Genomic DNA, 27,953 nt, shown 5'->3' with positions numbered 1-27,953 from the left:
GGTGGTATACAATAAAACCATAAAAAATTTCCTGAGGTCTGGTCTTTGTTTAATAATCATGGAAACACAAAACCATGGATAATGAGACCATGGATAATGAAAGCCACCTGTTTTTTACCCTCTCTTGGATAGTGTACATAACTGTACATATGCCTGTATTTAATCAGTATATTTTTCTTCAGACTTTAAAGAAAGTTTAGAGGACAAGCCTCATTTTAGCTTCTTTGTTTCTCAGATTCTTTCCTGTCCTGTTGTGTTTCATCTCGTTAGGTGAAATATATGTGCTGACTACAGATCTTTAGGATTTATTTTCTTTATGCTTTGTTACTTGGATTGCCATCTTGTAATTATTTTGTATCTATTTTTGTACTTGTTTCCATTCATGTGTTGAATTTTGTTGTTTTTGTGTTACTCTTACTGTTGTGAGCCACCCAGAGTCAGTTGGAGTCAAGCAACATCAAATTTGAATGAACAAATACATAAAATAAATCCAGACACCTTTTTAAATGTCAACCATTTACTTTGGTTAAAGTCTTTCTGATTATAGCCTGACATCCTGCCAAGGAAATGCTTGTTTGCGGTTGGATGCCCCACAGGTTAGAAAGTTTCCCCACATGCTGGCTGTGACCCCTTTCCCTTAGTATCCTTCAACCCTTTTCAGTAATGAAGAATTTTACCCAGAAAGGTTTTATACTTCCTGCGCTGCTCAGCCACACTGAAGATTGAGGTTTATATATTCTCATAAAGCAGCAAATACTTTGACCCAGTATAGTAAAGCTCTATGAAATCTGCGTGCACTAAGAGACTGAGATTAATTTTGTTTGCATGGAAAGGCTGTCAGCTTCACTGCAGGATACAGTGCCTTTTTTTTTACATATTCCAGAATAAAGATGTTACTCAGACATTATGAACCAACTTTAGAAATCATAAGAGAGAGAGAGACAGAAAAGTGCATAGACAGATGATAAAGGCAAGAGGGAAAAAAATAAATGTATGAGAGTATAAGTTTCCTAAGAAAAGGGATCTGCCTGTGACCTGCAGGTTGCATATTTCTGGCCCTGCAATAAATGAAGCCAGACATTATTTCAAATGCCTACCATTTCTCTGTACTGCATAACTGTGGAGCAAAGGGGAAAGCTTAAAAGAAAAATCATACATGTTAAATAGCACTGGTGTTTCCCCCTTCACTGAATGTGTATGTTTTTAAAACTTCCATAAGAAACACTATTATCAGTTGCAATAATAAAAATGATACTATTTATTATTATTATTATTATTGCACAGTCTACCACATGTTCTGACTGGATTTTGTACTTTTGACTATCAGATCCTTCTCAAGGACGTAGGATAGCTAAAGATACCATCATGAAATACACACCTTTCCAAATAATATAATAAAATAATAAATTATTGTTATGCATTTATTCATCAAAAAATTACACGACAAAGAACAAATCTTTGACTGGTGTTCCAGCTAGGAACCTAAGAATTATCTATGTCAGTTTATATAGCTGCCCAACTCGCACTCACAAGTCCAAGAGATTAACATAGAATTAAAAGACCACAATAAACATTAAATGAATGGTGGAAAATACTGTAATTTTTTCTTGAAGCCCATAACCAAGCTCCAACAGACACAAAAAGCACCTGATATCCTGACTCCATGCCCAGGGAAACATCCAGCAAGCACAATAAAAGCAGGAAAATAGGTTTTGCAACGCTTATCATCGGTTTCCTGACCAGGCTTATCCTAAAGAACTGACGCATAGGCACAATCTGAGCCAAGGGCATATCTACCCTCTTATTCTAAGTGGCAACTAAATCCTCAGGTGAACCATGCACCAGATCTTCAGGAATAATCCCAAGCTCCATCTGAAACCCAAAAGATCCGTCTGTCAGCCCCACTATGTAGACCAGACCGGGAAATCAACTCCATAGGCAGACTAGAACTACTTTTATTGACATTGGCTATGATAACAGAATCATACAAGTCTGATCGTGTTATACATTCCCCCCTTATACTCCAGTGAATCAGGTAGGTGTCTGCCTGAGCTACTTCCAAATGTTACCTTGTTTCTCAGGATTTAAAAAATGTTTCAACACCATTTGCCTTGGTAATATGTCTGGCATATTTCTATTCAGGTCATCTTCCTTACTCCCTAAACCATCTGATGCCTGGGGTAGACAGATTGAGTAATTCCCACCTCTCTGCAGCACCAGAGCATCCCAAGACAATCAGAAAGTCATCTGACTATGACAAGGGAGAGAGGGTAATCTCCCCCATATCTAGATTACATTGCAATTGCCCCAAAACAAGTAGCGCTTCTGAAAGTGACCAGAGTATCCTCTATAGTCACTCTACCACCCCTGCCCTGGAGTCTCAGCTGATGCCATAGCCAAAACTTAAATGGGCACATTTTTGGGAGGGAAATGCCATCAGCCCCATGCCCATCCAGGTCTTGGTAATACACACCAGATCAGCCCTCTCGTCTGTTATTAGGTCCTGGATGGTGGAAGTCTTATTACAGGAAAACTTGGCATTCAGCAGCAGCAGCCAAAAATCTTGGCCTCTGGACTGGGTATTGGGGTAGACCTCAGGGAGCTGAAATGTAGAATCTGTAGGACACACTACCCCTGTCTCCTACCATATCTCTATCTCCCTCTGCCTGTCATTACGGTGATCTTATTGCCTATCCCCATCTCCCCTTGATGCCACAACCTCCCTCAACCCCTGCCAGCTTTCCCCTAGATCAGAGAGCTCCACCTCTCAGCAAACGCCCAACAAACCCACCAAAGGGCTCATCTGGTTCTCCAGGTCACTTCTGAACCAGCAACCCAGGTCCCAGACTAGCTTCCTCCTGCCCAATATCACTGATACATACCACATCTCCAAATCCTAGCATCTCTTACTGGGCAGCGGGAGGTACAAACACTTCCCAAACTAAGGGTTGACATTTTATCCCTCCGACTCTCCCCCAGAAGGAGAGCAAAAAACAGCACCTCGTGTCCTAACTGTCAGAAATCACGCTGAGACGAGGAGTAGGTCTCTAGTGTTTATTACTGCTACATAAAACAGAATCCTAACAAACTGAAGAAGCGTGGGAAAAACCCAGACAGATAAACCCCAAAAGTTAAGGCGGGTCTCATCTGTGTCTCTTTGAATGGCTGCTTAATTCCTCAGTACTACGCATGCGTTTTCCCCCCTGGATAGAGGCCCCCTCCTGCTCGCCATCAGTACTCATGACACCTCAGCTGTCACTAGTTTCGCAGTACTATCCAAAGATCAAAAGTCTGTCCCTTTCCACACCCCAGTCTTTTGGTCATAAATATGAAGAAACACCAGAAAGTCTTGCCTATGAAGAGCACCATGACACCCACTCTGTCCCCTCTGAATCCAGGTGCTGCATGGGAAGGACAGGATGGATGATATTCCATGTGACAAGCCCCACAACAACTGTAGGACTAAAGCTGTCCCTATAATATGCCTACAACCTGCTCCCATTCCTGTTGCTGCTGGGCAACATCTTCCAGAGGCCCACACTGTCCAGAATACTGAGGTTCGGCTTCCTTAGCTCACCATCACCACAGCCACTCATCTGAAAGATTTGCAGCCACTGAGGATCCCACAACCACCTCCACCTGATTTGAAATGCCTCCTAGTTCCAAAAACTCCAGTGGCTGTATCCCTGCTGCTATACCACACTGCCGAATCTGAAACAGTAAATGCAGTTATATCTAGAAGTGGTAATATAATACGGGATATACTAAGTTGTGTATCTGGAACAGTCCCATTACTGTCACTTATTGGATAGTCCCATATAATTTCCTGCTAGTAATTACTACAATGCTTCGTGATGATTACATTTTAGTATAAACATGCAAATGTGAGTAGATTAATAGGTACTGCTTCGGCGGGCAGGTAACAGCGTTCCGTGTAGTCATGCCGGCCACATGACCACGGAAGTGTCTACGGACAAATGCCAGCTCTTCGTCTTTGAAACGGAGATGAGCACCACCCCCTAGAGTCAGACACAACTGGACTTAATGTCAAGGGAAACCTTTACCTTTACCTTATCCAGGGGTGAGATATGTTTTGGTGAGAACCTGGGAACTGAGAACTGACTTTTTAATTTGAAATTGAGTAAAAAATTGAATAGGTTCCTCCAAAAAACATATTATTATAGTTGAACTTAAGATTTGATTAGTTCTAAAATAGAGAACTTAGCTTGCATAGAATAATGAGAACACGCCTGGGGCAAAACTGAGCTTGGTTGTTTACGTAGCATATTGGCCAAAATATTCACGAATTGTAATTGTGAGTAGGTAATGCTACATGAGGCACAGATGCAACTAAGACAGGTTACCTAGTCTACTGTTACCTCTCTTACTGAAACACATTATGTGAAAGCCTTAATTGACCAAAGCCATGATAGGCAATGGAGGTCAAAATCTATAGGTCCATCTGGTGACTGTGGCATGTAGAAGATTGCGACTTGAAATGTAAGCAGGGCTGCAACTGGGGGGGGGGGGGCAAGTGGGGCATGTACCCTAGGCACCACGCTGGGGGAGTGCCAAAATGACAAAATAGTATACTGAATGTTTTATTAATTTAATGTATAATAGAATAATAAAACTTGCTAACACCTCCCTCACCAACCCATGTTTGCCCCGGGTGACACAGACCCTAGTTGTGGGCCTAAATGTAAGAGGAGTAACTGTTAAACAGCATGGATTAAAAAGTGAAATGAGAAGAAAATAATGTTTGGTGTCTTTGAAACTAAGAGAAAAGAAAAGAATGTGATAGATTTCAATGGAGGTAGTCTAAACTTGTAAAGTTCATGCATGCAGGGAAGTGTAGGTGTAAGTTTACTTATGAATGAAAGGGCTAGAATATGTGTCAGAAAATACAAATTGGTGTCATATAGGTTGTTGTGGGTGAATATGAAAGCAGAAATCCATAGGTTGGTGATAGTTGAATGTTCTGCCTCTCTGAATAGTGACAGCTGAAAAACCAGGGATGAGCTTTGAAAAAAAAATGAGCAATGTGCTGAATGAAAGCAGTCTGGTGGAAAAAATTATTCTGCTAGGTGACATGAATGGAGGAGTGGAAATGAGATGAGTGAGAACCAGAAAAAGTCCTTGGGCCATTTGGAGACTCAAGAATATAGGAGAATTCTATCTGTTGAATATCTCTCAATAAAAAAATCTGGTTTTTGTTTGTTTGTTATATAATACATTATTTAAAAATATCTATTCATGCATATGGAAAGGAATAAATACAAATTGAAATTAATGACTGATTTCATGTTTTATGTTTAATTATTGAGATAATTAGGAGATACAAGGACGGTGGCAGGCTTGGAATGATGGAAGTATCAAGATGGGATCATAGAAAAAAAGGACATGAAAGAAATGTGCAGAAATCAAAGTAATGAGAGTGAAAGTAGAACAGCTGCGTGAAAAGAGTATGAAATGGTATTACAGGTATCTCTTGTATGAAAAGGTATTAGAGGCATCTCAATATAATGAATAGAAAGTAGATGTAAGGAACAAGCTATTTAGAAATGAGTAAATACTGTTATGTCATAGAGTACTACAGAGGTGTGTGGAGTTTAGCTTGTTTGTTGTTTATTCGTTTAGTCGCTTCCGACTCTTTGTGACTTCATGGACCAGCCCACGCCAGAACTTCCTGTCGGTCGTCAACACCCCCAGACCCCCCAGGGACGAGTCCGTCACCTCTAGAATATCATCCATCCATCTTGCCCTTGGTCGGCCCCTCTTCCTTTTGCCCTCCACTCTCCCTACCATCAGCATCTTCTCCAGGGTGTCCTGTCTTCTCATGATGTGGCCAAAGTATTTCAGTTTTGCCTTTAATATCATTCCCTCAAGTGAGCAGTCTGGCTTTATTTCCTGGAGGATGGACTGGTTGGATCTTCTTGCAGTCCAAGGCACTCTCAGAATTTTCCTCCAACACCACAGTTCAAAAGCATCGATCTTCCTTCTCTCAGCCTTCCTTATGGTCCAGCTCTCGCAGCCATCTGTTACTACGGGGAACACCATTGCTTTAACTATGCGGGCCTTTGTTGTCAGTGTGATGTCTCTGCTCTTAACTATTTTATCGAGATTGGTCATTGCTCTTCTCCCAAGGATTAAGCGTCTTCTGATTTCCTGACTGCAGTCAGCATCTGCAGTAATCTTCGCACCTAGAAATACAAAGTCTTTCACTGCTTCTATATTTTCTCCCTCTATTTGCCAGTTATCAATCAAGCTGGTTGCCATAAACTTGGTTTTTTTTAGGTTTAGCTGCAAGCCAGCTTTTGCACTTTCTTCTTTCACCTTCATCATAAGGCTCCTCAGTTCCTCTTCGCTTTCAGCCATCAAAGTGGTATCATCTGCATATCTGAGTTTGTTAATGTTTCTTCCAGCGATTTTAACTCCAGCCTTGGATTCCTCAAGCCCAGCACGTCGCATGATGTGTTCTGCGTACAAGTTGAATAGGTAGGGTGAGAGTATACAGCCCTGCCGTACTCCTTTCCCAATCTTAAACCAGTCTGTTCTTCCGTGGTCTGTTGTTACTGTTGCTACTTGGTCGTTATGCAGATTCTTCAGGAGGCATACAAGATGACTTGGTATCCCCATACCACTAAGAACTTGCCACAATTTGTTCTGGTCCACACAGTCAAAGGCTTTAGAATAGTCAATAAAACAGAAATAGATGTTTTTTCTGAAACTCCCTGATTTTTCCATTATCCAGTGGATATTAGCAATTTGGTCCCTAGTTCCTCTGCCTTTTCTAAACTCAGCTTGTACATCTGGCAATTCTCGCTCCATGAACTGCTGAAGTCTACCTTGCAGGATCTTGAGCATTACCTTACTGGCATGTGAAATTAGTGCCACTGTTCGATAGTTTGAACATTCTTTGGTGTTTCCCTTTTTTGGTATGGGGATATAAGTTGATTTTCTCCAGTGTGATGGCCATTCTTGTGTTTTCCAAATTTGCTGGCATATAGCATGCATTACCTTGACAGCATCGTCTTGCAAGATTATGAACATTTCAGCTGGGATGCCGTCGTCTCCTGCTGCCTTCTTATTAGCAATGCTTCTTAAGGCCCATTCAACCTCACTCTTCAGGATGTTTGGCTCTAGCTCACTGACCACACCGTCAAAGCTATCCCCGATATTGTTATCCTTCCTATACAGGTCTTCTGTATATTCTTGCCACCTTTTCTTGGTCTCTTCTTCTTCTGTTAGGTCCTTGCCATCTTTGTTTTTGATCATACCCAGTTTTGCCTGGAATTTACCTCCGATGTTTCTAATTTTCTGGAAGAGGTCTCTTGTCCTTCCTATTCTATTGTCTTCTTCCACTTCCGCACATTGCTTGTTTAAAAATAATTCCTTATCTCTTCTGGCTAACCTCTGGAATTTTGCATTTAAGTGGGTATATCTCCCCCTATCACCGTTGCCTTTTGCTTTCCTTCTTCCTTGGGCTACTTCTAGTGTCTCAGCAGACAGCCATTTTGCCTTCTTGGTTTTCTCTTTCTTTGGCATGTATTTTGTTGCCACCTCCTGAACAATGTTGCGAACTTCTGTCCATAGTTCTTCCGGGACCCTATCTACTAAGTCCGGTCCCTTAAATCGATTCTTCACCTCCACTGCATATTCCTTAGGAATATTAGTGAGCTCATATCTACCTGATCTGTGAGTCTTCCCTAATCTCTTGAGTCTGATCCTAAATTGTGCAACAAGAAGTTAGTGATCTGAACTACAGTCAGCTCCAGGTTTTGTTTTTACCGACTGTATAGATGTCCGCCACCTTTGGCTGCAAAGGATGTAGTCAATCTGATTTTGGTGTTATCCATCTGGGGAAGTCCATGTATAAAGCCGTCTCTTAGGTTGTGGGAAGAGAGTGTTTGTTATGCAGAGTGAGTTGTCTTGGCAAAATTTTATCAGCCTATGTCCTGCTTCGTTTTGTTCTGCCAGGCCATGCTTACCTGTAATTCCAGGTGTCATTTGACAGCCTACCTTAGCATTCCAGTCTCCTGTGATGAAAACAACGTCTCTTTTAGGCATGTTGTCCATTAGGTGCTGCAGATCCTCATAGAACTGCTCTACTTCAGCTTCTTCAGCATCTGTTGTTGGGGCATATATTTGGATCACTGTGATGTTATATGGCTTGCCCTGAATTCGAATTGAGATCATTCTATCATTTTTTGGATTGTATCCAAGCACTGCTTTAGCCACTTTACTATTAATTATGAAGGCTACTCCATTTCTTCTGTGGTCCTCTTGTCCACAGTAGTAGATCTGGTGGTCATTTGATGTGAAGTGGCCCATTCCAGTCCATTTCAGTTCGCTGACACCCAAAATGTCTATCTTTAATCTTGACATCTCACCAATAACCACATCCAATTTGCCCTGGCTCATAGATCTTACATTCCAGGTTCCAATGGTGTGTTGATCCTTAGAACATCGGATTCGCCATTCACCACCAGGACCGTCGGCCGCTAGCCGTCCTTTCGGCTTTCAGCTAGCTGCGTCATCACGTCTGAGGCTAGTTGAACTCATCCTCTGTTCCTCCCCAGTAGCATTTTGACCATCTTCCGACCTGGGGGTCTCATCTTCCGATGATATACTGACATTTCTCTGGTTGTACTGATCCATTTAGTTTTCACGGCAAGAATACTGGGGTGGGTTGCCATTAACTTCCCCAGTTTAGCTCGTAGGAAGTATAAAAAAGGACGGTGGAAGGTAAGAGACTGTAGATAGGAAGAATGCATGATTTCTGCAAAAAATGCAGCAATATTTGTATAGGTAGAAAAGAATGTAGTCAAAGTGATCAGAAAGCTTAGGTTAAAAGAAGCAGAGAAAACGGAGTGATTTTGAAAGTGTGTGAAACGGCTTAAAAAGAAGCTTCCAGTCCCGTGAATGGAATAAACAGTAATAGCAATGGAAACATTCAGGATGAAACTGAAATGGGAGAATTTTGGAAGGAGTATTTTAGCAATGTGTAGGGGAAGGTGCTTTTTTTTTTTTTTATCATATGACATAGCAGTTTAGTGTTCGTGCTGCTTTTTCTTCCTGGGAAATCTTTGTGAGGTCCAGCAGCCAGATGTGTAGACTATTTAGCCATGACAAGTCACGTTGCCAGGGTGCACCACGAGGAGGCTAGTCTACATTGCACCGAGTTGGGCTGAGAGAAAGTGACTGGCCCAAGGTCACCCAGCTGGCTTTCATGGCTAAGGCAGGACTAGAACTCACAGTCTTCTGGTTTCTAGCCCAGCACCTTAACCACTAGACCAAACTGGCTCTCTATGGGAAGGATAGTATTCAGTTCCATTAAAGAGTGGAACTGAAAAGGTGTGGGAATGTTGAAAAATTGTAAGGCTGCAATTGTAATTGAAGTAACTGGAGAAATATACATATGGATATGGTTTGTTTCTGTGTGATTTGTTTAATGCGTGTGAAGACTATATTGGTGCCTAATTGGAAGAATTCAATTATTGATCTCCTAGTCAGATTGAAACTAGCAAAACCTGTAACAGGATTAGTTTGTTCAGTGTTCCTGGGAAAGTCTTTCATAGAATTCTGATTTAAAAGGTTACAAAAGTAACCTTGAACAAAATTTGGGAAATGCAATATGTTTGTATATTGGGGAGGGGTGCAGAGCTCTTCAGCATGTCACTGAGGGATGTATGAATATGAGAAACATTTTTTATATTTGAATTAGAGAAAGCATGTGATGTTAATAGGCTTTGTTATGGGATGTTTTGAGCAAATACGGAGTTGAAAGTTGGTTGCTGAATATGTAATTGTGGCATATGATGGAAATAAAACAAGCATGAAAATAAATTGAATCTTTAGCAAATGATTCAACATTGAGCAAGGAATAAGACAAGGATGTGTAGTGTCCCCTTGATTATATAATGTATTTATGGATAAATATATAAGAAATGCTTGTGCTAATGTATTCAGAATATGAATGTGCATGTGTTATTGTATATAGACAATACTATATTATTGGATGAAAACCCATGTGATTTGTAGTAAATGTTAGACAGATTGTATGATACCAGCAGGAGTGTGAAAACTAATGTATCAAAGACCAGTTAGTTGTGTTTGACAGTGAAAATGGAGCAAACATGCTTATCCCTTCTATGTTATATAAGAGTTTGGTGTGTCAGGGGAAATAAAAAATAAGTTGCCTGGGTTGAGAAAGGAGTATTTAAGAAACCAAGAAGAGAGAGGTTTAAGGTTGAATCGGTGCTGAATGAATGTGAGTTGAATACAAAAATGAATGACCAGTACACAAGAAGTTCATAGTTGTGGTCTGGTTGCATGGACAGAATAAATGAGGATCAAATCTCAGAACAGAAAACAAATATAAAAGGAAGAATGAATGGATTAAGATGAAGGGGAAGACCAAGAAAGTTGTGGTTGAATGGTGTTGATGACTCCTGAAAAAAAGGAGAGGTGAAAACAAGCAAAGAGAGACTGCAACTTTGTTTGGATTCCTAAGTTACAGAAAGTATGTGATTGCTCTTCCTTTGCCACTCTATATCACAGCATGCTGGAAATGTACACTGTAGAGATAATGACCGTAAGATCAAGTGATGAGGGCCACCTAATTTTCTTGTGGTACTTTGTTTTTTCCCACTTGTTGCTGCCTCTCCTATGTGACTTCTATACTCATATAACAATTGAGCTGAATTTGAAGAAAGCAGAGCCTTCTGTATAAAAGGAGGAGCTGGAAGAAGTTATAGGAGATCCTTTGTATATTAATCATATGCACAGCTTATTGGGGTTTCAGGATTGATTGGAATAAAAAGTATCTCTTTGTGCTTTTGCAGAGTTTGACATTTTAATTCCATTTGGGACAATTTCTGTTGCTTTTTTCTTTTACTGCAGATGGAAAGCCAGTGTCACTGTCTCCAATTGAATCCCAGCCCCATAGCCCTCATTACACAGCTACAAGTCAACGTGAAAGAGAAAGCCTGGAGGTCCGCATGCGGGAAGTGGAAGAGGAAAATCGTGCACTACGCAAGCAGCTCAGTCTGGTCCAGAGCCGGGGACTGTCCCATCGCCGAGGGAATCACTCAAAAACCTACTCCATGGAGGAAGGGACGGGGGACAGTGAGAGCCTCCGGGCTGGCATTGTGGCAGGGAACAGCTCTGAATGTGGACAGCAGCCAGCAGTGGAGAAGTGTGAGGTAGGCAGATGATTTCCTAGCTAAGCCATGTTTCTAAAAGTGAATCAGCTTGATGTGATTGGAATAGTCTCCACCAGCTTTTGAACCTTGATTGTGGCTATGGCAAAGAAAAATATAAGTGTATGATAGGGAAGGAATCATTTGCAATCTGCTACAGATGGAGGAAAAGAAGAGATACTTAAGACTAACCATGTGGGTCTGGACAGGCACATTTAATAGAGTCAAAATGGCCTGTTGGCAGAGGCATCAGAAGCAAGCCATGATTTCATCAGAATGGCAAAATGTTTGTTGTTGTCAGCCTTTCGAGGTAGTCCAGACAAGAAACCAATACCATGAGTACTAACTCTACTTTTATTGTAAGGTTACAGTAACAGAATCTTGCAATTCTGAAAACACAGGATGTCTCCCCCCACTTGCCTTTACTTTCTAGGGAACTAGGAAGGGTCCCTTCTGAGAAGCTTCCCATGCCCCCATTCTTTCTGTGGGCTGAGATGTCTCTTATCTGATGTTGCCCTGGCAGTTCTTCCTCCTCCTTTCTCTCAAGAATATTTCCACCAACTGTTACAGTTGTGTCATCAAGACACAAGCTCTGTCCTTTAGGTATTTGTATGTGACATTGCAATGTACTGTACATACACTTTGGCCTTGTTATGAGGACACTATTGGCAGATCTGACCACAGATGTAGTAAAAGTATCTTAAGGGGAAAAAAAGGTCATCTTAATAAGGGATGCAATGTGTTTACTAATACTCAGTTTAGTGTTACACAGATGTAAGCTGAACAGAATCTGTAATTAACAGAAAGTATGTGACAGTCTGTAAATAGAATTTTATAATAATTATGGTATTAAAGAGAACCTTGTTGTGTGGAGCATACATTTTAATTGGTGTTGAAAAATGATATATTTAGAGTATAGGAATAGTAAACCTAAAATGTTAAGTTTAGTACACATTAAATAAAAATTGTTAAGTTCTATAGAAATCCATTGGATGTCTACAATATTCCTGATAATTCTACTGTTGTATCCTAACAGCCAGGAAACACACTGAGACAAGGAACTGGTCTCTAATATTTATTGCTAGTACTTAACAAGAATCCTAACAAACTGAAGAAGCGTGGGAAAACCCAGACATATAAACCCCAAGGGTTAAGGCGGTCCCGATCTGTGTCTCTTTGAATGGCTGACCAATTCCTCAGTGCTACGCATGCGCTTGACAGTCTGGATGGGAGCCCCCTGCTCGCCATCCTTACTCATGACATGTTGACTCTAAATCTCAGAAAACATAAACATTATAAAATAAAATGTACCCTGGTTCTGCCATGTGCTGGGAGAGCTTTAGCCCATCATTGTTGCTTACTCACAGTTTGTAACCTACAATGGAATTTTCACAGATGGTGGTAGAAATAAATAAAATGTAAGTTTTAAATGGTTTCATCTAATATGAACAATATGGAAGTGATTATGACATTATTAATGCTTGTTTCTTCTTAGTGTTTGTCCTACATGATTGCAGGACCTACTTTTGTTCCCCTAGTTCTTTTAGCAAAGCTATCAATTCATGATACAAGACAGGAGTGTCCATAGGATATGGTCAAAGAAGTCAAGGTGGTAGCCACAACAGTGTAATTAAAGCTCCACCTGCTTTTTATGTGTGTCAACATTTTGTGCCCATTTCTTGTCTACCTTTGTGGCCACCATCTTGACTTTTTTGACTACCCTCGAGACACCCCTGCAACAAAGGGTTTGTTTAACAGCTGACTTCTCCCAAAGCCTGACACTGATTAGGACTGAGAGGGGAATGATTGAGCTGAGGTTATTACCTGGCTTCCAGTCCAGCACTTTAACCGCTATTCCACACTAGGTCTATTTATATTATTATTATTATTATTATTATTATATTATTATTATTATTATTATTATTATTATTATTATTATGTTTTGAATTTTGTCACTGCCCATCTCACTCAAAGAGTGACTCTGGGCAGTTTAAAGCAGAAGACATCATTTTATTATATCAACAATAAAAGCAAAACATACCAAGTGTAGTCTCCTTTACCTTCTCTATATATCCTACTTCTTTTTTATAACTTGGATATATTCAGTAGGCTTATATATCCAGCAAAAGGACACTTAATAGAGTAAGTAAAGGATAACTCAATAAACAGAGGTATAAATAAGCTTTGGAAATAGGCCTAGGCAGCCACTGGGAAGCTATTTTTGTAATTTTGCAGTGGTCATGGTAGGAGCTGAATATTTTTCCCCTGACTCCCCCCCTCCCCCCAAAGAATCAGGAAACAATTCCAAACAATTAACTGAACTCTGCAACAGAAAGAAAATATCTTAATAGTTTCAGATCTGTATCCCACAGCTTCTTGTGCTTTTTAAACTGAAAATAATAATAATAATAATAATAAAAAAAAAACTGTCCCACTCTCTTTGCTTGTAATACTGAACGATGGAGTCCTGTGTACACTTCTCTGGGAATTAGTCTCACTGAATGTAGCAGGACTTATTTCCCGTAGGATTATACTACAAGAGTTTGCTGAGTCCCACTGGTCAAGAGAATGGTTCTAAAAACCCAGTGTGTATTATTTAAAATTGTGTTTATTCATAGCAGTTCAAGTCTTCCTGCGTTGATGAAGGTGGATCCATAACTGCCCAGGCCACATGAAAGAGGTAGATTGGGGACCAGGATAAAATAGCTAGGCCTGTGTCGTACATACTAGCAGGGCCAGGAATTTCTACATTTTTCTAGATGGGGGAGGGGTTATGTATGTTACAACAAACTTAGCATTATACTATAGTTTTGGGATTTCTAATTTCAAGACAGTGGGAACTAATTTCTCATTTCAAGACAGTGGCATGAATTCTCAATATTTGCTTGGAGGTTCAGGAGCTACTTGCAATCCAGGAGCACAGATTTTAACCCTTGCTGGGGGGAGTCTTGAAGGAGCGTATCACCCTTAGATGGTCCCATGACAATTCGTTGTCAAAAAGACTAGACAGCACAGTGTGAGAGAAAATAGAATGGGCTGACTGATGCATGCAGAGATATACTTGGAGGGAAGGAGGGAGAGATACACCTAAACTGGCTAGTGAGGACTCAGTGGGCAAGAAATGTTGACAGACACAGGTGGTTTGGGGAGTGCAGAATAATGGAACAGCATGTTGCCAAGATTCCACTTATATTCCTTATTTTAGATCCTTGAAGTATATCGTTTCTTGTACTTATTTGGAAGAGTTCAGAAACTTTGTAGAGAGAGCCTGTACTGCAGTAGTCCACAACATTAAATGATGTAGGGAATACCAGAGGTTGTTACTTTCTTGGCAAAGGATCAGTTTTCATTCTTAATGCATGTACATCCAGAAGACAGTCAGGAGACTTGGCAGGACAATGCAAGAATTCATATCTACATCTTTGTATACAGGTTGATAGTAAGACATTCCACTACTGATAAAAGGCTGCTTCTACTTATTCAGTTGCTTTACTCAAATACCTCCCTGAGAATTAGGTGCACTCCTTGGGCACATCTGTCTAAAGCAGTCCCAACTTATAGAGGTGCAAGACAAGTTTGCATATTAGCTCCATTACTTTTTAGTCGATATCAAAATCCAGTAATCCAAGCACTTGCTGTTTCAGCCCACCACCCACCTATTTTAGCTATTGTGCAATTCTGGCATTATTATATGCAGACAATGTAGTCATTATGTCTATTTCACAGGTGGGAATGTGAAAAGCACTTAGGGCATTGGCTCTATTCTGTACAGAACAAAATTTATCAATAAACTATCAGAAAACCAAAGTTTTAGTTTTTACCTGACATTGTATCTATAAAATATAATAAAGTTTAATGCCTTGGTATTATGAGAAGGAGAAAATGAAGGCTTTTATTCTTGCTGTCCCATTCCAAAAGAAAACTACTCAACCAAACAGAAATCTAATGTACCAAATATATGTCTTCTTTAGTGACACGTGTCTTTTACATTGCCTTCTCTCAGTGTCTTGTTAAAGCAGTTCATTTGGAGCATGGCCTTTTCTGCAGCCGTGCATGTACATAAGGCTATTCTCAGTTTAATGATGAACCTTCTTGCAGAACATCTTTAAATAACTCGAAGGATTTGTTGTTGGGTTTTTTTGTTTTTGTTTTGTTATGACCTCTGTACTGGCCGAGAATGCACATTATTTGCTCTGCACTTTTTTGTGCAATTTATTTTTTTTCTAGAAGGGAACAAGTCTATTAGCAAACTCCCGTGTTTTCTTTTGTTCAGGATGAGGAGTCCCTCTGGTGGGAGGAGATGGGTGGTGACAAATTTGATAGATAAATAAATAAAATTAAATGTGTTGGGTTGGGTTGAATTCTTCTTATTATTTATTAAATGTTAATGCCACCTGACTCTGCATGGCTCAGGATCCAAAGACACATGGGGCCACAACCAATTTTGGACAAGGGAATTACTGCTAAAAAAGTTCTGTAGATTAAATGGCTTTTGAGATTATAATAACTTTTACCAATGAATTGCTCACCAGAGATTAGTATTATGCTGTAGGCAATGGTTCTGTGCAAGAAGAAACTTCCTGATGCTTGCCACACTCCTCTATTTTCAGTAGTGAAATGGTGTTTCCTTTTTCCTTTTATAAGATTCCCAGTAATTCAGTGGTGGATTGCAAATTTAATGGAAACCTCCCTATTATCAGAATCACCTCCAGGGTTTTCATCACTTATTCTATTACTGAAAATGCCAGTTATGTGTTTATATGAGACGCTTATATTCATTCCCTGTCAAGGATCCATTTCCCATAATCAGCGATTATTTGAGCTGAAGTGTTACTATACATTGAAGCTCAAGTTAAGGCTGTATACAGTAGACAACATTGAAATAACTCACTGTTACACTGTTACTTTTTAAAAATATTTCTGCTGTCCTATTCCTTGCCCACCTTACTACCTTACATAATCAGTTAAAAAACAAAACAAAACTATTTGACCAAATTTGGTAATTTTCTTTACAGCATTTTAATGGTCGGGCTTTTCCCATTCATATATCTGCCTTAACAACAACTTTTACAAATTACTGTGATTCCAGTTTTCTGTTCGGGAAATTATCTAACAAGGCAACTTGTTAAAGGCATTTAAAAGCTTAACCCTTTTAAAAGAAATGCCATCAATGGTGGATTCAGGTAGGGAAGAAGCAGGATTTTAAATAATGAAGAAGTGCTGAAGGAGTTTTGTGAGATTTCAGAGACTGAATTAGTTCTTCACATTGACTGTCACTATAAAATAGTGTTTCTCAACCTTGGCAGCTTTAAGATGTATCGACTTCAACTCCCAGAATTCACCAGCCAGCATGGTTGGCTGGGGAATTCTGGGGGTTGAAGTCCACACATCTTAACATTGCCAAAGTTGAGAAACACTGTTCTATAGAAGATGTTGGAAAGAAGCTCACATGAGATGCATTTATTTTCAGGTAAGGAAACTCAAGTATTATGCCAGAGAAAAGGAATAAATCATTCAGAAATTCATTGCTAGGGATAGACTAAGGTAGAGGAATATTGTCGTCTTTTGGGTTTCCTTGCAGGGTTCCACCAGGTGACAGGAAGCTGGAAAAGATGGATCTTAATATTTTTTTGTCAATGAATGAAGACATTTATTCTTACTAAATTAATTACTAAATTAGTTGATATTCTCAAGGCCACCCACTGGGATCTGACCCAATGGTGTCTGTTAGTGGCTCTAGTGTAAAGACAGTGTGAAATAATTAACATTAGAAAGAAAAGACATTTCCTTTGTTTCCATTCTTTGGTAAAATTATTTCCTTCCATATTAAATGAGAATTGATAAAACAATACCGAGGAAAAGCTAATTTGAAAGATTTCAGGGGGAGTATTCCAGACTCCATCTGGCTAGTTCAGTGGAGACCTTTGAAGAATTTTTTTTTTCTTTACATTGCCATTTTCCTCCTCTATATCTCTCTCTTATGATGATTTATTCAGAAATAAGGTGTTGCATGTTCTATAGGAAGTCTCTAAGGCAGACATGTAGAATTGCACATCAGATAGCTAAGTGTAAGAAAAGATACCAGTTTATTCAATAATTATGTCAAATTTATGAAAGATTATAGTGCTATAATTTTGGTTAGTAAACTCCCCAAAAAATAATTTTCTGCAAGTTCACAATATAGTCATAAAGGAGTAAACTGTATACACAAGGAAGAATCTGTTTTGATGAGGATTATTTTGAGTAAAAAACAGTCTGTCCATATAATGGAGATTTTGAACTTCAGGACTATGGCCTTTTTATTGACAACTCTCACTGTGAGACCAGAAAGAACCAGGTTCCTGGATGTGAAGCTTGGGCCAGTCACCATGACTCAGCAACAAGCCTACCTCACAGATTTGCTGTTGCAAAGTTAAAATAAAGGATAGCCTCCTTGAATGCTGCCTTTAGCTTTTAAGGATAAATTGAGCTTTAAATGAAGGAAACCCCCACAAAATAATAAGATATGAAGGATCATAGAGCTGAATTATAAGACTGTGATATGGGATAAGCTAATGAGAAATCTATTGGGATTCTTCCCTGAAGATCAAGAAGAGGCAGGAAGTGCAAGGTCTTGGGTTATGAACAGAATCTAGGTTGAACAATCTTCTTGCAGCAGCCAGTTTCTACCCTGATTTTTCTCACAATCACTTGGGCAGGGAGGCTAATTTACTCTTGAAAACTTGCATAATGTTGATACCCCCCACCCCCGACCTGGTTGCACCAGCTCTTCTGTGTTCACCAATTCCTTAAATACTTGACTAGAATGTCTGTAGGTTGAATCATGGCAACTGGATTTCTTTCTTTTTAGTTTAAATGTTTCACTGCTTGTCCAAGCAGCTTCAGGTTGGTAAGGAGACCCCATATTTGTCTTCCAGGGTGGCTGCATTGTCACTACACCTGAATGGCTTGTTAATTGTGCCATGGAGGTGTGGATTGTCTTTGGGATGTCTTACTCCTGAATCCCTTGTTCATCTCCAAGTGGATCATTAAGAGTGGCCTTCCTGGTAAACTTGTGAAGTGGTCTTAATCTTCCTGGGGACTAATGAAAGAGCAGCATGAAAAATGGGGGACAAGTTGTGTCTGAGGCCTCCGCCTCTATTGAGGGAAGGATTTTCCACTTTGGCATGAGTGGATTCCTTAACCCCTCTCTCAAACCACCTATCTTCTCTGCCCAAAATGTGAACATTGTTGTCCTCAAATGAGTGTCCTTTTTCTTTTAGGTGAAAGTAAACTGCTGATTCTGGTTCTGTTGCTCCTCCTATGCTGGGCCATCCTCTTGTGTAAAGGCTGTTTGGTTTCTCCAATGTAGAGCTTAGAACACTCCTCACTGCAGTGGATTGTATATACTACATTGCTCCTCTTATGTTTCGGTGTTGGATCTTTAGGGTGTACAAGCGTCTGTCTCAAACCCTCTAACACACTGAGACAGAGGCTTGTATACCCTAAAGAAGACATATATGGGGTCCCCTTACCAACCTTTGCCCAGACTGAAGAAGCTGCTTGGACAAGCAGTGAAACGTTTCAACCAAAAAGAAAGAAATCCAGTTGCCATGACTCAACCTACAGACAATTCCACCTGGATGTCTGAGAATCTTCATCAACATATTGACTAGAATGGTGCTACACGTATGCAGGATTATGACATCTGATTTTTCCAAAAGAGTTTTTTTTTCCCCTACTTCATTGTGGGTGACTCCATTAAAAAACAGGTAGAGTTTTGATTACACCATCATGGCCACTATCTTCAATTTTTTGACTATGCCTTGTGGAGACCCCTGCCTCCTTTAAAATGGAGGTCGCTTGACTTGTTTCTATCTGTTATTGAAAAAGCTAGTATCAAAAATGTAGTAAATATTTCCTGCATAGTACAAGAACTAATATAAGAATTAAGATTCTAGGGAACATATGCCAGTGATATTTCATATATCCATGATGTTAAAGCTTTTTAAAATACCAGGAACTGTTGAACATCAAAAGCCTAAAACTGACCAGATGGCATTGATTTTCCTAGATTGTGATGATCTTTCTTCCCCTTGCTTTCATTGTTTGTTTTTCTGTTCTAGACAATCCACGTCGCCATTGTATGTGCTGGATACAATGCCAGTCGGGATGTTGTCACACTCGTCAAATCAGTCTTGTTCCATAGGTAACACCTCTTTATCTTGCTGCATGCTTTTTTGTAAAGATGATTAAATGTGCCCTTGATGCTTCATAGCACAAATGACAGTCAGTGTACCTGAATCTAGGTAGATGGGATGCTTCTTTTAAAATATTTAAAACTATGTAATATGTAAAATATATTTCTTATCAAATTATGGCACTTTGAACTGGCCCCTCTAAATTTCTGTCAACTTGCATAGAATTTAATAATGTTGCAGTCATCCAACCATTAAAAAAATGTGACAAAGGGGTATGAAAACTTTGCTTATAGGAAGTAATCTCCCCATTACAAAACTTTCTCTATTTCTGTGGATAGTCTGACATTATTTTTCATCTTACTGCATAACTTAACTATTTTAAATGTCTGCCTCAGTTTTTTAAATGGCTATGCTTTTATCAGAAACGTTGGTGAGTTTTTATTTAGGTTTATTTTAGAGAATGGGTTGCAAACATGGATCTGAAGTGGGAGAACTATGGAAAACAGCTCAGCTAGCTGATAACATCTAGCCACTTTTGACTGATCTCAAAAAGCTTAGTAGGGCTAGACATGGTTGAGGTCCGCACACCTTAAAATGGCCACGGATGAGAGACTTCTAGGAAATACCAAGGCTCTGGATTAGACTGGGAAGAAAAAGAAATCTCAGAAAAACAGCAATCAGGAAATTAGTATTGTTCATTTCATAGGCTCAGATTTCCCACACTGAACTAAAATTGTGCTTACTGTGAACTGAGACAAGAGAAGTGTTAAATTCTGAAATCAGGCCACTTTTCTGAATCAAAATAAAATCAAATAATATCTATTTATGGGGATTTTTTCCTACTCAAACCAAATTTGATTTGATTTTGATTTGTTTTGCATTAAATTGCAAAACATTTTTAAAGGGTTCTCTTCTGACTAAAATCTAATCCTTCAGTCTTTGAGGTAGCTGTAGAGATAATTGATTTCCATATCTGGAAACAGTTGTTTCACCACAGCCACTTGTCTTGGAAATAGTACTTAAGATCATAAGGAAGGAAGGACATTCTGTTTAGTAAAGGGTTGTCAGATCTTCCACAAACAATTAAGTGTTGCCCTCAAAAATTATTGGGTTTGAGTTTGACTGAAGTATAGCTTTATTGTAATGCTGTAGTGAAAGTTGGCTCAGAGAGGTCTCGTCCTCCACTTGACTAGGGCACATCACAAAACTTCCACATAATTCAATTATGTACCAGGCTGAAAGATGAGGGAGGGGCTAAATAACTTTATCTTTAAAGTAGCTAGAATGACCTGGTCCTGAGGATTAGGGTGAGGAAAAGTAGTGAAATGCCAACTCTCTGCTCTTTAACTCTTAGATGCTGTCAGGAACATCAAAGGGTTTCCTATCATATGAAATATTTCAAAGGAAAATGTATGTATTTTCAGATTAACAGCATTCCTCCTGCCCTTTTTGGTTTATCTGATTTTAAATGTATTACTAATCTTTTTGATTAATAGCCACAATGCATCAGATGAAGATAAATGAAAATCATTTATAAGCAATAGATTAAAAAAAAAAAGATGTGTCCCCCTGCTTCTCTTCCAGTATGATGCTTTCTGTTTATTTATTTCTGCTGTACAGTATTTGGGTACTGAGCATATCCTGGTTTGGTGAAAACCTCCGTACATAGTATATTTTTAGCTGTCATAATGGCACTGATTTTGGTAAATGTTGGCATGCATTTCTAGAAAAAAAAATACTAAAAGTATTTCTAAAATACTTTTTGGGGAGTTTTTATGTAAGAACATTACTGAAAAAAGTATTTAACTAGAAGAAATATCATTGGGAGTTTTAAGAATTCATTTTTAATTAAGATCATTGTGAACTGACTCACATGATTGACTCTACAGAAAAGACTCTGTGACTGCTTTGCCATATTTTTGAAACTTGGAATATGGGTGATTCTGCCATAGAGTAACTGTGCATGTATGCACATCATATTTTTACTTAGTAAAGACATAGAATCTCTAAATGGTCTTTTGAAGTATAGTATGAGATTATATAAAACCCTCTGTAGTGCTTGATCTATGATGGTTGTCATGAATGAAGAGAAGATACATGTCTGAACTTGCTCTGGAAGGCTACCATTATTTTGAGACCAAGATCTGCCTTGTGAGTATCAAAACCTGGCTAATGGCTTTGAAACAGGATTTCTTCCTGTTTATCTAAAACCTGGATTGGAAGGATAATGTTCTGGGTTCAGGTCAGTGATGGTAACAGATGAGACAATTCCTATATACAGTTTTTATTGCAAAGGTCCACAAAAATAAAGTTATTAACCCAAATCCTAGTTTGTAGCCTCTTGATAGTAATACATGCTGTGATTGGGACAAATCACAACTAAAGACAAAGAATGGGGAAAAGAAAGTAGGTGTTTATGCCAACAGGGACCTTCACTCTATTTTTAAAGTCTTAAGACCTTAACTTCAAAAATAATTAACTTTAAAGCTTAATTCTGAACTGGTTTCATTTAAAATCCACATTTTCAGGTTTTTATTCAAGCTTAACTCTCATGGTTACCCACTTAAATGTGCAAACAGCCATTTATTTGTTTATTTTGTTATTTATCTGTTTTGAAAGGCAGCCACATACTCTCAAAACAACAAAAATTGCCAGGGAATATTGGGAGTTCTTGCTGTCTTTTAATGGAAAGTGATCCAGGTAAGGCAAGTGACAGATTTTATGCAGCACATGCCAGAAGCTCTTCAAAGCAAAGCAACTTGGTCATTTTGGTTCACCCTTAGAAGAGCGCTGCCCAAGTTGTTTTACGAATTGGCTCCAAGGGAGTGCTTTGTTTGAACCCTGGAGCTTAGACAGACTTTTTTATTCTTGGTACCCTTTGGCTTGTGTTTTACTGTAAGTGTTGGGTATGTTTGGTTACTTTGCTTTTAGAAAGTATATGTTACTTACTTTTCCAGTAATTAGGTGTTCTGTAGGTAATTTTGAGGAATTTTTATTATTTCTTAATCTTTTTTAGCAAGTTCTTTTTGTCTATGTGGTTGTTGACTACAGGACACAGTGACATTCCAAAAGCAGGCAATGGCCAACTATACTGTCTGGCTGCCAAGAAAATGCCATAGATATCCATGAAGTTGCCAGGAGCTGAGTTCAATTTGAGGGAGTTGTGACCTTTATATGAAAACAGCCAGAGAGGAGCAAAGTTGAAAGACAGTATCACCTCTCTTTTAGGAATTGCCAACAGAATTCATACTGCAGAATACCTGTAGTGGTTTGTTCATTGGTACAAAATGCACAATTCAGCTGGACAAACCATAGCACACATTTTACTTGGAGGTAGGTCTTTCTGCAGAATGCTTTTTTCTTGTGTTTTTCTTTTTAAAGTCCGATCTCTTTAGGGAAAACCTTCATTCAGGGATACATTTGTTATCTTTATTTTTACTATGCTATTCCAAAGGACTTTCTTCACTTATAAGATGAGCTGCTATGTTGCCAGGGAGTACTCTCCAGGTGTCCTTTTTCCCCCCTGAAGTTTTATTGTTTCTTTGTTGTGATGCAGTTGTTTTGAAGTGATAATAAAATGCATGTTTAGAAAGGAAGCCCCACAATGATACAAATAACCATAAAAGTTAGTAGTCATTTTTAATTGCTAGCAGTTGAATTAACAGGCAGTATTTGAGCCAGCCAGTTAGGTGAGAATTCTTCACTTAATTCATCTAATTTATTTCCATTTATATCTGCAGTATGGTTTTAAAAGCCTCAGGGCAGCTAACAGCAATTAAAAACAACAATAAAATCTCATCAGTACAATAACATTAGTTACAAATGAACAGCATCAATACACATTATGTAGCATCAACAATTGCTAATAAAATAGGTCACTCTGGAATAAAATCCATGTCTTTCCCAAATACTTGCCAACACTGTAAGTTTTAAATTTGTCTCCTAAAAAAACAAAATCAGTCTGGTAGCTAAACCATCGGGGTTGGACAGGAGGCAGACGTTTCAAAACAAAAACGCTGACACCAAAACTGTCTATTTCCAAATATAGTTATAAAGGCTTCCAAATTACTGAAAGATCCCCCTGCAGACTTGGTGTGCAACTTGAATGTCCTCTTGGACTTGCAACTCCTGCTCAAAGAGCAGGTGGCAGCTGTGACTAGGGGAGCTTTTGCACAGATTCATCTTGTGCAACAATTGTGCCTGATCTTGGACCAGGAGACCTTGCTTACGGCAACTCATGCCTTAGTCACCACCTGTTTGGACTACTGTAATGTGCTTTATATGGGGCTGTCCTTGAAGAGCATTTGGAAGTTGCAGCTGATCTAGAATGCAATGGCATGGGCAGTTTTTGGCATTTCTTGGCTGGCTGGGGAATTCTGGGAGTTGAGGTCCACACATCTTAAAATGGCCAAGGTTGAGAAACACTGGTATAGAGTAAGGAGCTCCCAATCATTTCTATTCAATGTGAGGAATGCTCAGGTGATAGGGAAGCCGTGATCCAACAGCATATGGGGTCCCAAAGTTGGAAAAATAATGGAGAGACTGGGCTATAACCACACTAAACACTACCTTTTCTGCTTGTATGTTCATTTTAGCATGTGTGCTATAAGCTCGTTTGATAACTCTTATGACAGCCTTTTCCAGTCTGTATATTTTCCAGGCTTCTCAGCTACATGGCCTTTGTTGACAATTCTGGAACTGGAGGCACACATCTGAGAATCAGTCAGGTTAGGAAAATCTGCCTTATTCGGTTGGATAACTTAAGGAACAAGAATCTAGTGGCTATCTCTATGTATGATATACAACACAAATGCTGGACAGGAATGAGGGCTGTTCTCATACACATGTATTTCCATGTACCCATTCATCCAGTTTAACTAAATTTAGGATGATTTCTTTTGCTATATTAATCTCATAATTGGATAGATTTGGTCACAAATAATAGGGATCAAATGTCATTTGCTTGAGTTTTCATACTCTTTCAGGCAGTAGAAATTTAGCCTGACTGGTCCTTGTAATTATTCAAACATGTAGGAACAGTCTCAAACCAGTACAATCAGATGCTCTGCATTTCCTGAATTAGAATCCTCTGTACAAATAAAGCAGTGAAGAAAGGCTGTCTCCTGGATTCTGTAGCCCAGTGTTTTTCAACCTTGGCAACTTGAAGATGTGTCAACTTCAACTCCCAGAATTCCCCAGCCAGATTGAGAAATACTGCTGTAGCCTAATGTTGTCTCTTCTGAAGGGCATTGTTTGGGGAGTTTTGTTCCCCTCATCCTATGATCTTGAATATGAAAGTCCCAAGAGTAGTACACGGTAATACTCCATTTCTGTTTAAAATAGAGTTGAATAATCCCTGGCCTGTCTGCCAACTCCCAGTGGCTCTTCTGTGGCATACCATGCTTCCCCAACACCACCAATATTACTTCACTGAATTTCTGCTGCAAACTGCTGAATTACTATATGCACTATGACTGTGATTGTCCTTTTCTGCCACTGCCACTGTTGAAAATAAAAACTAAAATGGGCATGTTAAACTTCTGATAGGCTTTACACACCTATTTTACTTTAACTGAAAAATGGAAAGGCGGGGGGGGGGGGAATCAGTCCCACCTCCTTGGCTAATGTCCTCATACGCATTCTGTGAATTACAGTGCTAAAATATCTGGAGGGGACCAAAATGGAGAAGGCTGATGCATAGCAATGTTAAGAATTCTAGCACTATTAATTAGTGAAATTGATTGGAAGAGCCAGTTTCTTTCTCGTTCCAGCCTGGGAAATATTACAACTCTAGATGTGGTGCCTCAGCCATCGAAGACATTGCTCATGTTTTCTGTGATTGTCAACTGTACGCCCCTTTTAGGCTTAGATATTTGAAATCCCAGCTTGAAAGAACATCCCACTGGGACCTGAATCACAGATTGTCCTATTTCATCCTGTTAGTATACATTGTTAGCAGAAGTTTATAGACAAGGCAGTTCAGCTAAGGATCCATTATATTGAACAGATCAGGATATCATGTAAAGGCAATATATTTATCTGAACATTTATTCTTAGCACATACTGAGTGTAATTTATTATTGAGCCAGTTTGGTGTAGTGGTTAAGGCATCAGGCTAGAAATCAGGAGACCATGAGTTCTAGTCTAGCCTTAGGCACAAAGCCAAGGGTGACCTTGGGCCAGTCACTTTCTCTCAGCCCTAGGAAGGAGGCAATGGCAAGCCACTTCTGAAAAACCTTGCCAGGAAAAGTGCAGGGACTTGTCCAGGCAGTCTCCAAGAATCGGGCATGATGGAATGGATTTAAAAATATATATTATTGTATTTTCTTGTACCTATTTTATCCCAGAAATAGACCTTGTATTTTACTTTGATTTGATTTGATATGGTCATAAGACTAATCAATCACTAAACTATCTACCTACCCATTGTAATACTGCAATATTTCCTTTAAAAAAACAATACAATCTGGAAAAGTACATGGTCCTCCATGCCAGTTTATTTTATTATCCCAATTGCTAATTATTGCACAATTGGATTACCCATGTACCAAGGTACACTATGTTTGATAGCCAGTTGTTTTTTTTATTTATTTGTGTTGATTATACCCATGTATTTAAACAATATTTGTGGCTCCTCATTCTGCTAACTGAATTTTCCCCATGATTAAAAGCTTTCAGATAGATTTTTCTTCATAAGACATTTACAGCATTTCTTTGCAAGATATGAAATAGATATCCACAAGTCTCCATTTACATTTCCTATGTCCTGGGACATATAAATTAATCAGTAGCACCAGTAATGTCTTTATTTTCAATTAGTTTCTTTTTTACTTTTAGGTAACTAATTTCATTTCTTAATATTTAGCTTACTTGATATGCCAGTCCTCTATGGTTTCAAGGGATGGGAGCCTTTTGTTGTTAGCATTTCTTTTCCTGCCAGATAAAAATTGTATGCATTAATTATAGTGAAAGGCTTAGAAAACAAGAATTGCTGCATGATCTCCCAAAACATTGTATTTGGAGAGTTTCTATTTTTGTTTGGTACCTTTAGGATTTTCATTTTCATGGAAAAAGTCACCTTGAAATAACTTGTTAAATGCACTGCCTAAATCACACAAACAAAACTCAAACAGCAGGATTTTTGTTTTCAAATTTAAATATGCAAGTTAGGGTGACAGATTGCAAAATAATGAAAAGCATTTTTGCTGGAAGTAAAAATAGCAGACATCACAGTCAGCCAATATTAACACAGTTGAAAACAACAATTAACATTTTGTGCTAGGTACTGTAAAAGCAATACCTTATTAAGTCTGAAACAATTCACTGTGGTGTGTGCAAGTTTTTTGGTTATACTCAGCTCTTCTGCTAAAATATTGCACTGAATATTAAGGGATAAACTGTGTTTCTGATTTCTACACTCTTAAGAAAGAGGAGATGCAGTTGGAGCTCACAGTTGGGAGAGGAGAAGAGGACAAGCAAGAATTGGGAGGGGGCTGAGGAAGATGGTGAGTTTGTGAAGCTGGACAAATGCAATTAAGTCTGGCTAATTGAGAGAGGCTTTTTTCTGGCTGAATGGAGTGTTTTGCTTACTTGCTGGGCAGATGGTGTAGGAGGGAGGAACTTACAGCTGCAGCTGATTCACTGATTCACTGATTCACTTAGTTAGTGGATGGAGTTTCATGGCTCACCCAACAGCTGTTGCAGCCAGCACTCCTCTAAAAGAGAGGCAGTTGGAAGCCTGCAATGAGAGTTGGTGAACAGGACAACAAATAGAAATAGGGGAATTTGGGGGGGAAGGAGCATACGGATTTCCCACTCCAGAGACCAAGCATCAAGGCACATTTTGTGACTGTGTGAGGAAGCCAGAAGATGAAAACCAAACTTGCCAACGATAACTAGTGTGAAACTAAAAAAACGGAAGGAAGGATGTTTTCCAGTTTATTGTATAGAATGTCAAATGAATATCTGACAGCTGCTGGACATAAGCTGTGGGTTTGTGCTCAGAGCAGTAAGCTACTGGCTCTCAGAGAACAAATCCATTCCCTTAAAAATAAGGCAGCCAAGCTGGATATACTTAGAGAGGCCAAGTTGTACAGAGGAGACATTTCATAATGTAAAAATTTTGCTCCAGTCACAGAATAATGACTCCCTTGCTGTCAAAGACAACAAGGCCTTTGGAGAAGAAGCATCATTTTGAGGATGTGGGACATGTTCCTTCAGGTGGAACAAATAGTTGGGTGATGAGCTCACATCCTCTTATATTAAGGATATCCTCCAAGGAAGGCTTTGCTTGTGAGTAATGAAATCATTAGAAAACAAAGGTGTTAAGATTCTAATGTAGATCACATGGTAACTTGTTTGCCCATGCAAAGGTCGTGGATACCATGTATCATCAAGATAAACTACTGGATAATGCTGAAGAGGAGACAGTGGGCATGGTCCACATTGCACCAATGAAACTGGGGAAGTCATATTATCAAAAGGCAGTAAAGCAGCTTTTAAAATGGTCCTAAGGGAAAGCTGGCAGGTGCTGGACAGCATCCCATTTGGAAGGGTATGCCTCAGGAAC

The 27,953-nt window shown here is 39.1% G+C and overlaps 1 protein-coding gene across 2 annotated transcripts in view; it reads left to right on the top strand.

The window, feature by feature from the left end:
* LARGE1 (LARGE xylosyl- and glucuronyltransferase 1) overlaps window positions 1–27,953 on the top strand; it is a 258,945-nt gene that overhangs the window by 58,791 nt on the left and 172,201 nt on the right. For both annotated transcript variants that reach the window (XM_063309515.1, XM_063309514.1), the window contains exons 2-3: window positions 10,906–11,207; window positions 19,310–19,392. In XM_063309515.1, coding sequence (XP_063165585.1) covers window positions 10,906–11,207; window positions 19,310–19,392 — 385 coding nt within the window. The remainder of the gene's footprint in view (window positions 1–10,905; window positions 11,208–19,309; window positions 19,393–27,953) is intronic.

Source organism: Candoia aspera, chromosome 7 (assembly GCF_035149785.1).
Source record: "Candoia aspera isolate rCanAsp1 chromosome 7, rCanAsp1.hap2, whole genome shotgun sequence".
NCBI classification, from domain to species: Eukaryota; Metazoa; Chordata; class Lepidosauria; order Squamata; family Boidae; genus Candoia; species Candoia aspera.
This window is presented reverse-complemented; position numbering and strand designations above follow the sequence as displayed.